The 11029-nt window shown below is 43.7% G+C and overlaps 2 protein-coding genes across 2 annotated transcripts; both read left to right on the forward strand.

Annotated features, from left to right (window-relative positions):
* Positions 1-4554: 4554 nt before the first annotated feature.
* LOC125508463 (acyl carrier protein 1, chloroplastic) lies at positions 4555-8009 on the forward strand. Its single transcript, XM_048673180.1, has 4 exons — positions 4555-4815; positions 6690-6800; positions 7354-7494; positions 7580-8009. Exons 1-4 carry the CDS (start codon positions 4747-4749, stop codon positions 7706-7708), a joined length of 450 nt encoding a protein of 149 aa, XP_048529137.1. The 5' UTR covers positions 4555-4746; the 3' UTR covers positions 7709-8009.
* An 860-nt stretch (positions 8010-8869) lies between these two features.
* On the forward strand, positions 8870-10010 carry LOC125508462 (plant/protein). Its single transcript, XM_048673179.2, has 2 exons — positions 8870-9172; positions 9463-10010. The coding sequence occupies exons 1-2, from the start codon at positions 8915-8917 to the stop codon at positions 9730-9732; spliced, it is 528 nt and encodes a 175-aa protein (XP_048529136.1). The 5' UTR covers positions 8870-8914; the 3' UTR covers positions 9733-10010.
* The last annotated feature ends 1019 nt before the right edge of the window (positions 10011-11029 follow it).

The following is an 11029-nucleotide window of genomic DNA, read 5'->3' on the forward strand; positions in this document are numbered from 1 at the left end:
CCGATCCAGCAGAGCTTTGAGGGAGAGTTCCGTCAGCATGACGGCGTGATGACAGTGATGATGTTGCTACCGACGCAGGGCTTCGCCTAAGCACTGCTACAATATGATCGAGGTGGATTATGGTGGAGGGGGGCACCGCACATGGCTTGCAACAATCAACTTGTGTGTCTTTGGGTGCCCCCCACCCCCGTATATAAAGGAGCAAGGGAGGAGGCCGGCCAGCCTTGGTGCGCCCCAAGAAGAGGAGGAATCCTCCTCCTAGTAGGAGTAGGATCCATCCTTTCCTAGTCCTACTAGGAAGGGGGAAGGGGGAAGGAAAGAGAGGGAGAGGGAGAGGGAGAGGGAAAGAGGGGCCGCGTCCCCTCCCCTAGTCCAATTCGGACTCCTCATGGGAGGGGGGGCGCCACCTCCTGGGTTGCTGTCCTCTCTCTCCCCTTAGGCCCACTAAAGCCCAATACTTCCCCGGGGGGTTTCGGTAACCCCTCCGGCACTCTGGTTTTCTCTGAAACCATCCGGAACACTTCTGGTGTCCGAATATAGCCGTCCAATATATCAATATTTACGTCTCGACCATTTTGAGACTCCTTGTCATGTCCGTGATCACATTCGGGACTCCTAACTACCTTTGGTACATCAAAACACATAAACTCATAATGCCGATCATCACCGAACTTTAAGCGTGCGGACCCTACGGCTTCAAGAACTATGTAGACATGACCGAGACTCGTCTCCGGTCAATAACCAATAGCGGAACCTGGATGCTCATATTGGTTCCAACATATTCTATGAAGATCTTTATCGGTCAAACCGCATAACAACATACGTTGTTCCCTTTTTCATCGGTATGTTGCCCGAGATTCGATCGTCGATATCCTTATACCTAGTTCAATATCGTTACCGGCAAATATCTTTACTCGTTCCATAATACATCATCCCACAACTAACTCATTAGTCACAATGCTTGCAAGGCTTATAGTGATGTGCATTACCGAGAGGGCCCAGAGATACCTCTCCGACAATCAGAGTGACAAATCCTAATCTTGATCTATGCCAACTCAACAAGTACCATCGGAGACACCTGTAGAGCACCTTTATAATCACCCAGTTACGTTGTGATGTTTGGTAGCACACAAAGTGTTCCTCCGGTACTCGGGAGTTGCATAATCTCATAGTCATAGGAATATGTATAAGTCATGAAGAAAGCAATAGCAACAAACTAAACAATCATCGTGCTAAGCTAACAGAATGGGTCAAGTCAATCACATCATTCTCTAATGATGTGATCCCGTTAATCAAATGACAACTCATGTCTATGGTTAGGAAACATAATCATCATTGATTCAATGAGCTAGTCAAGTAGAGGCAAACTAGTGACATTCTGTTTGTCTATGTATTCACACATGTACTAAGTTTCCGGTTAATACAATTCTAGCATGAATAATAAACATTTATCATGATATAAGGAAATATAAATAACAACTTTATTATTGCCTCTAGGGCATATTTCGTTCAGCTATCCACTCAAATCCTTCTTCCACCATAGCCAAATCTGTGTGAGAGAGAGTTGAGTGTTGGGGAGACTATCATTTGAAGCACACGGGAGCAAGGAGTTTATCATGAACACGTTGTCTATTACCTTTAGGAGAGTGGTGTCTCCTTGATTGGTTAGGTGTCGCTTGGGAGCCTCCGTCGTGATGTGGAGTTGAACCAAGAAGTTTGTAAGGGCAATAAGATCACCTACTTCATGAAGATCTACCCGAGTGAGGCAAGTCCTTCGTGGGCGATGGCCATGGTGGGATAGACAAGGTTGCTTCTTCGTGGACCCTTCATGGGTGGACCCCTCCGTGGACTCGCGCAGCCATTACCCTTCGTGGGTTGAAGTCTCCATCAACATGGACGTGCGATAGCACCACCTATCGGAACCATGCCAAAAATCATCCGCGTCTCCATTGCGCTTGCACACTCCAATCCCATCACTTTACATTCTTGCACTTGCATGCTTTGCTCTTTCTACCGCTCATACTCTTGCTATGCTTGTGTAAAATGCATTATGTGTGCTTTAACATGTGCTAAACTCAACCTTAACTTGGGAAAATTAAAAACTACCATTTTTGCTTGTTAAGGGTCTAATCACCCCCCCTCTAGACCCCTCTTCTCAATCCTTTTAGTATTCAGCTTGCAGATTATCATACATTGGGGTAATCTATGCATAGGAGTTGATACACGTTTTCGTCCTTCTTTCTCTAGTAGAAACATTGGGGTACTCTTTGAAGTTCTTTGTGCTGGATTGAATATTATGAATCTGAAGTTGTTTGATGCATATCGAATGATCAACTCACGGATACTTGTGGTGACATCAGAGTATATAGGTGACATTAGAATTGGTTGTGTGTATCAGATGGTGTTATTTTGTTACAAACTTTGGTGCCGTTTGTGACACTTATAGGAATAGCTCAATAAATTGATCGGAAAGGATAACTTTGAGGTGGTTTCGTACCCTACAAACAATTTCATCTTATGTTCTCCGCTTGATAAGAAATTTAGAGTGATTCTTTGTCGCACGTTGAGGGATTGTTATATGATTCAATTATATTAGCATTATTGAGAGATTGCACTAGTGAAAGTGTGAACCCTATGCCTATTTTTCAAGCATTGCAACACCGTTTGTGCTCCATTTTATCACTTGCTACCTTGCTATTTTATATTTTTCATATTACGAAAATCTATATCTACTATCCATACTACACTCGTATCACTATCTCTTCGCCAAACTAGTGCACCTATACAAATTACCATTGTATTTGGTGTGTTGGGAACACAAGAGATTTGGTGTATTCGATTGCAGGGTTGTTTGAGAGAGACCATCTTTATCATACACCTCCGACGGATTGATAAACGTTAGGTCATTGCACTTGAGGGAAATTTGCTGATGTCCTACAAAACTCTGCGCTTGAGGCTCAACACGAGTCTATAAGAATAAGTTGTGTAGTAGACATCAACGGTTGCCAGGGATGGTCCAAAGGGTGCCAACAGGAAAGAAATCAAGCCGAAGATCAATTTCTAGAAGGTCATGCCCTTTGCTCGAATCTTCGAAAAGTTTTGTCATCTAGATAGGCTTATAGATGGCCTATAAAATTATTTTTAAGCCGTTTTGAGTTGAATTGACGTTTTTATTTGTATACCGGCGACGTTGTCGATGTTGCCCGAGATTGTATATTTAAGATACTTGCGTTAACTAGCCATTGGCTTCTACCTCTCTAGCTAAAGGCCAATGAAGAGTGCTCCTGGTGACCTGCTTGTTCTGGGGATGCCCAGTGGTGCAAGGCAATCCGGCCTTTAGGTTTAAACGCAAGCCCTACAGAGAGCAGTTATATGGGTGCTTAACACAACCGATGTTTTCGCATAGGGATGTCCTCCAGTGGTTCCCTGTCCGAGGTGTCGTGTTGTTACAACTATATTGTCGACAACTCACTGTTGTCCCAGGAGGGCTGGCAAGCTATTTGAAGCTCTAAAACCACCGCGAGACTAGTTGCACTTTCAAGTTGGATGCCGGATTGGATGTTGTATACAGAGATGACGAGAGGCTCAATGTTAAATCAGGGGCCATGTGACTTGCATCATGATGCACCATGAAGTTGTAGCTTAATCTCACATTTACATCATTGGTTCAAGGCTGATCTGGTGGCTCGGGTGTACGGGAAGACAAAGCAAATTATGGGTTCGATCTCCTACCTTGAATCTTAAATAGTAGGTCACGGATCAAGAACCTTAGATCTTGCCACCGCATCGTCGGTTGAGAGAGACCCCTTTTGCCATTCGGCGTTGGAGGAAAGTTAAGTGTCAATCTTATTGATGTATAGAATAACGACCATAGAGTTTTTAGGACATAGGAACGATGATTATATTTCTCTTAGCCTAGTGGTTGAAATGTTGTTGTGCGTCTCACCCGATGCAGGTTTGAACCCCAGGTTCGAGCGTGAGTCTCACATCTTCTTATTTTATTTTTTAAAAACCATAGGGCTCCTCCCTTGTTGGTGTCGAATTTTTTTAGGACCTCAATATATGAGGAATGTTGACGTTTTTCCTCAAATTGCCATGCAATATTACAGAAAATTGTCATTATTGGTAGAGTAAGATGCCATGTAGTGCAAAAAAATGCCTGCATTTTTTTAAGACTGCTATTCGCGTGATCTGGATCCAATGGCTGTGGGGTGTTCTGTGAGACCCTACCTAGTTAAAATTTCCTTTGAAAATTATATTTCGTTTTGTACAAGGAGTAGGTATCACGACACAAAGAAAAAAGTAATGTACTCCCTCCGTTCACTTTTATAAGGCCTTGAAGACATTTTAAACAAGGTATAAAGTAGTTTATTTTCAGTTGTCTGAAATGACTTATAAAAGTGAACGAAGGGAGTAGAAGAAACCCTGCAAACTTACGAACTTCACAAATGTGGCATGACATGTCACATGTATATCCATTTTGCACATCCACGGCTGAGATATCCATACAGATATACTCTGAATTTATTTTCTTCCATTTTTCTCTCGGAGTATAGTGCATCAGCGTTCTTTTGGACACTTTATCCTAAGCCTATCTATTTTATCTCCTATCTGCACTATAATTGCCACCATTGGTTGGTAGCAGCTCCAGAGCCGAGGACCTCCCGAGCAGAGTAGCACTCCACCTACCAGCCGGCCTCTTCCCACCGCCCCCAAATTCTACCGAGCAGCTCAGCCGGCCAACCCATGGCGCACTGCCTCGCCGCCGTTGCCTCCTTCTCGCCGTCCGCCGTCCGCCGGCGGCTGTCCAGCCAGGTGCCGTTCTCGGACTGACCGCTGTCTTGTCACAGATTTGGTCATTTGCATAGTTTTAGCTTGCGATTCATGAGATTCCTAGGCTGTTCCTGTGTGTTTCTTCTAAGTTCGTGGTTGATTTGGTTGGATACTTGGATGAATAGATGCTTTCTTGGTTTGATTCAATAGTTCACTGAGTAGCATAAACATGCTTCCTCTTTTGATATCTTGGCGATGTTTCTCACATGCCTGTAATTTCCACACTTAGTGTTGAAAAAACAATACCCACTAAATGGAGTATATATTGAGCACATCATAAGATGAGCCCATGCGTTCAGTCCATATATTCATTTATCTAGAGAGAAATAGGTACATTTGAACTGGTATAGTATGGTCAGAAAGGCAGAAAAGCTTTAACTTACCTATGAGGTTAATTAACCTTACACTGGTGGGAAAATTTGCTTATTTACACATATTTACTAACAGATGTTGACAATTTGATTTATTTTAGTACAAACTTCAAAGATTCCAAAATGGCTGCGTTTAACGTAGCCGGCATTGCAACTGGATCTGGATGGCTCAGTAAGGCTTATTTTAAAATTTTCAGTTTAGTATTCTAATGTAGCCTGGTTCAGAAGATGCAAAGCTCTGGGAAGCCACCCAAGCACATCACATGCTTCAGATCTTGCTGAATTAGATCAACAGTTCTTTACCAATGTGTTGCTCTCCACATCGATGTTGATGCGTTAGCCAAATAAAAAATGCCGGCCTTTATTTTATAGTTGTATATTGCCATGTGCCTCCGGTCTGACCCGGAGTGTCCTGCACTATTAGATTCCAGAATCCATTTGGGGGTATTTTTGGGTTCAACATGACTAGTTTCATGTTAGGCCTGGTATTTGAGAAACTTGGTTGACACATGGTTGCATCGTGATCCTTGTGTATTGCACCAATGTCTTGGATTAAATTTCGAATACCTAGACCGGATAATTCATGAAAATTTGCAGTGCTGGTTGCCAGCCAGGAAGCAGGACACTTGTATCAGAAAGGCACTAGTAGTTCATTCCTTCCTCTGGTTTGAAGCGCAGCCCAACGATTATTTCACATTCTGGTTCGAAAGCGCTGCTCAACGACGCATCCTCGTTCGAAACTGCAGCTGACTGCGCAGGTGCCGACAAGCTCAAGGATCCAGAGCACTGATCACCCTGACCCTTTTGGCCCATTTGGCAACTTTGCAAAACGAGTGAGCAGAAGTTCCATCATGGCACTCTGGCTCGAAATCTGTGAGCTTTTTTTTTAGAAATGGAGGAGGACCCCCGGCCTCTGCATCTGGACGATGCATGCAGCCACTTTATTAATTATTCACACAAGACCTTACAAAGGCATACAATAGTAAGACTGAAGCCGCCGTCTAGGCAACAAAAGTGTCGCTACTCCTATCCAATTGATGAAGGGATGCTGATAGTCTGGGCCTAATACCAAACAGACCTCGCAGCCAAACCTAACATCTAAGACCTGATGTCCTAACCAGGACGCCTGCCGGGTATGGGCACCCACCAGTTCAGCGTGCTCCTCAACCAGGACGCCTGCCAGGTATGAGGCCGCCGCAGCCACCTGCCACCAATCCATCTTCAGAGCTGTACTGTTGCATGAACGTTGCCCGGTCTAGCTGCCGCCGACGCCACCACGACGCCAGACAGCGACGACCTCCTGCGCGAGTCCATCATGTCGTATTGCTTGCTTTATCTATTTTCAAGGGATTAATTTGCATTTGGTTGATCAACTGCACTTTATTAATTTCAAATAGTTCATGCATTTTTTCTGTACTATTTTTTTTCTGTGGTCTGTGTGTTTGAACAGTTCAGTTATGGAAACAATTTCTTGGTTCGTTGCAGGTGGCTAATGTAATTTCGAGCCGGAGCTCAGTTTCCTTCCGTAGCCAGAAGATGAGCTTTGTATCCATCAGTTCAAGACCGAGTTCACTTCGGTTTAAGATTTGTTGTTCGGTAGGCACACATTTCTTCTCTGTCGCAATAGTAAAAGTTTGCCACCATGCGTTCACAATATCTATATCTTTTTTTCCGAACCTTTGTACTTCTATAGGTGGCCAAGTGATTCACCCAGGCGCTTACTGGCTAGCACCATGGATGGTGGGCTAGGCAGCCTGGGTTCGATCTGGAACTCTTATCTTAATAAAACTGATGTCTAGTTCTTCCTCGACGTACGTCATTTTTAAAATATTTTTTGTATATTAAAATGTGTGAACAAGTTTGAGATTGAAATAGGTGAGAACTGTTTGCGTTGGCAGTAATTGAAATATGTAAATAAGTTTAGGGTTAAAATAGGTGAGAATTGTTTACACTGGCGGTAATTGAAACATTAAATATGGGCAAGTCTTTTAATCATTTCATGGCAAATGTTCTTTCAAATTGCAGTCTAGACACCATAGGTGCAGTAAAAATCTTCCTTGGGTAACATTATCAGATAAAGATGGCAAATGTTTCAGCCACGCTCGATGTACTGATTTGAGGTAGTGATGTTCATTCGTTTCTTGAGCAGGCCACAGGTGAGACACAGGCCAAGAAAGAGACAGTCGACAAGGTTTGTATGATAGTCAAGAAGCAGCTGGCAGTCCCTGATGGGACCCCTGTCACAGCGGAGTCAAAATTTTCTGAACTTGGTGCTGACTCACTGGATACGGTAAATCCGCAACTCCCCATCCCACAGAAATGGCAGTAGCCCAAAAGCAGCGCCGTTCATACGTAACACCGATTATGTTTTGCAGGTTGAGATTGTGATGGGCCTCGAGGAAGAGTTCAACATCACCGTTGATGAAACAAGCGCGCAGGACATTGCAACCGTGCAGGATGCAGCGGACCTTATCGAGAAGCTTGTGACAGAGAAGACCGCGTAAGTGCCTCGGTTCATTGGACAGCTTTAGAAGGCAAAGGTGTCGTCTGGATCTGTGGACTTCTGATTTTTCGGTCGCATTTGGGGCGAGAGAAAATAATTTATGGACAGCTTTGCATTCAGTCTATGTTGTGTGTTCATTACCATTTGTTCTTTCTTCATCCTCTTGAGATTTTGTGTTGTTGCTTAGGGTTAATTACCCAAAGGCTTCATAAACAAGCTAGGACCATGTCCTAAGTTCGAATTCATATGTGTTGTACTATTGTTATAGAAAAGCTAATGGACCTATGAAGATTGAAGAATCACTGCATTTTGTGTTTTTTTTTGCATGTATGAGAAGTTATACAGCTGTGAATGTATTGTTTCTTTTCTTTCATACCACAGCTATGACCCATTTTTCATAAAGAGGGTCTCCGATTCTTGGTTCCGCCATAATTTTTCTTTCCCATATGATCACTCGCTTGCTAGATTATTAATTTTTGATAATGTCTTGCTTGCATCATTATGGTGTTGTTTTGTTGAACTTTTAAGAATGAAGCACATTATAGCACCCAAAATAAAAAGAAACAAGCACATTCAGAGGGAAGAAAATCTACTTTCCCCCCTCGAACTAATTTGGGCTCACTTAATCTTAAGTCAGCCAAAGCGGCATTTTAGCCCTTATCTGTTTTTTGGAAGAACATGATTAACACAAAAAAATCTGCAAAATTCCATATGCTTTTGTTTTATAAAGTTTATACGAGTATAATTTTAGTTTAGAAATAAGAAAGATCTCAATTGTGAAGGAAAAAACAAATTGTTTATATTGCACAGGTCACAACTTTTTCATATTTTCAAATCGACATTAATATGCATCATATTCTTGACACTTCTACTTCGGTACACCCCCTAAACACATAAAAGGCTCAGATTATTCGATACCTCTTCGTTAGTAAGGGCACGATGGTCATATTTGTAAAAGTGGCCCACCCGCCCGACCTAAGACGTGCAGTACATATACGCATTCGTTAGCAAGGCTCATTTTTTGAACTAACATTTAATATGCATCTTTAACTGCATGTACAATCCTTTTTTCAGAATTTTGGAAAATATATAATTATGTTGTTCAATAAGCCGGAAAGGGACACACACCACACCTCACCTCTCGAGAAAAGAAGTAGACATAGAAGAACCATAAGAAAAAGGAAGAGAAAAAAAGAAGAAAGGGAAAATGGAATCTTCTACCTCATCCTCCGCCCTTCTCCTCCATGGCCTCGCTTGTGCTTCTCCCTCGAAGGCGCGACCTTTCTTCGTTTCCCCCGTCAGCCCGTCCTCCCCACTCTCGACCTCCATCTCCATCAACGCCTCCTCTCCACGGCGGCTCTTGCCCCATGCTCCTCGCGCTGCCGGCCGCGGCAGTGACAAGGACAACCGCGTGCAGGAGCTGAGGGTGCCTGATTCTTGGCTCACGCCCACAGGAGCAGCACAGGTTCGCATCCATGATTCCATCTCCGTCATCTCATTTAGTCTTGTAGCAGCACTTCCTGGTGATTGTGTTATTTTGCTCCAGTTGGTGGGTAATAATAATTAGGGGAGTGAACATGCTTATCTAATGATGCCTATCAGAGACCAGTTGCATTTCTTATCAAACCTATTATGTAGCCTGAAAGTTGTTATGCTCCTGCTCCTGTTTCTGGACTGTTATTAGCTCAAGTCTATTTACACGCCATTTGTACGGTCATTGAGCAAGGCCACCTCCATCTTTCCACCTCTTACCAGGAATCCGAATGGCTGAGGGGAACGCTGCACAAGTGGCTGGACGATGAGTACTGCCCAGAGCCGGCCAACGTGGACATCAGCAACACCGCCGCAAGGTCGTACCACGAGTCCCTGACGGCGAAGCAATCTGACGTGGGAGAGATCCTGATGAAGATGGTCGGGGATCTGCAGGAGCTGTCGTACCAGGAGAGCTTCCACGGGGCCTTCTCCGCCGCCAACGCCGCGGTGCGTTTGATAACGCAGAGGATGGAGCCGTCAGCCGGTGAGTGATCGTTGACAGACAGAGCTGGCCGATCGGCAATGGGTGGCTCAAGTTGTCTGGCTGCCCCGACCATCCTTGTGTTTAGTGCTTCGGGGTTGATGCGGCATGTTTGTCCACGGGAAGGCAATCTGCTTTGTTTCACTGGGAAAATGCTGTAATTCGCATGCAGATTAGCTTTGTGAATTACCTGGCGTTGCGTTGGCGTTGGCGTTGGCGTTGGCAAGTGGTCTGTTCAATTTGAATCCAAGTGACATACCGTGTCCTGCTCGACCGATGTTCTTTTTTATCTGGAACACCTAACATTCCAATTAAAGTCCGACTGCCAAACATGTAGGCTGTCAGGAGCTCCCCTCGACCCACAAGCTGACAGCACATGCGCTGGGACATTACATAACCGGGGGCAGTACATGACTCGACCCACAAGCTGACAGCACATGCGCTGTGGCAGATGCTTTGCTTCGCGGAATAAGACCTTGTACAAGGGAGGTGCTTAGAGAAATAAACCGAGCTTTCCTTAAGCATCAGTGCTTATTTGTATAGAATAGACGCTTAACTAAGCGTCTCTAACTAAGCTTAACTAAGCGTCTCTTCTATAGAAATAGGCATCGGTGCTTCAAAAAACCTGGTTTATTTTCATAAGCATCTCTCTAAGCACCTTTCATTGTATACGGCCTAAGACACCGAGAGGTCCACAATCCTGGCCGACAGATAATACAGCCGACAAACAATCCGTCTCAAACATCACCTGTCCCATTTCATACAATTCAGCTAACCTGATGGCCTGTAGAAGAGCTTCAGATTCCGCTGTTAGCCCAAACTACTACTCCCTCCGTTCTTAAATATAAGTCCTTTTAAACATTTCAAATGAACTACAACATACGAATGTAAGTAGACATATTTTAGAGTGTAGATTCACTCATTTTATTCCTTATATAGTCATTCGTTGAAATCTCTATAAAACTTATATTTGAAAATGGAGGGAGTAGTAAATAGCTCTCACTTGTACACTTAACAGAGGAGAACTAGCTAGATGTTTCAGTTACACACAAGCTGCTGCCGCGCACACACATGAAGTGAGGAGCTCACGTACTAGCACTAGTAGATGAAACTGACTTGTTGTTTTGCTATTGCTCGGAGTGATTTACAACGAAGGTGCATATGCCCTTTTATAGGGATGCTTGCAAACTTGTAGTACTAGTTCAGCTCAGCCTTTTTGACTAGATAAAGTCTAATACTAGTTCTCCACCTTAAGCTTTTGACTAAAGAAAGACTATTACTACTCATCGTCCACTACTCAACTCCTTT

This window comes from Triticum urartu, chromosome 5A (genome assembly GCF_056163025.1).
Source record: "Triticum urartu cultivar PI428250 chromosome 5A, HENAU_Tu73, whole genome shotgun sequence".
Lineage (NCBI taxonomy): Eukaryota > Viridiplantae > Streptophyta > Magnoliopsida > Poales > Poaceae > Triticum > Triticum urartu.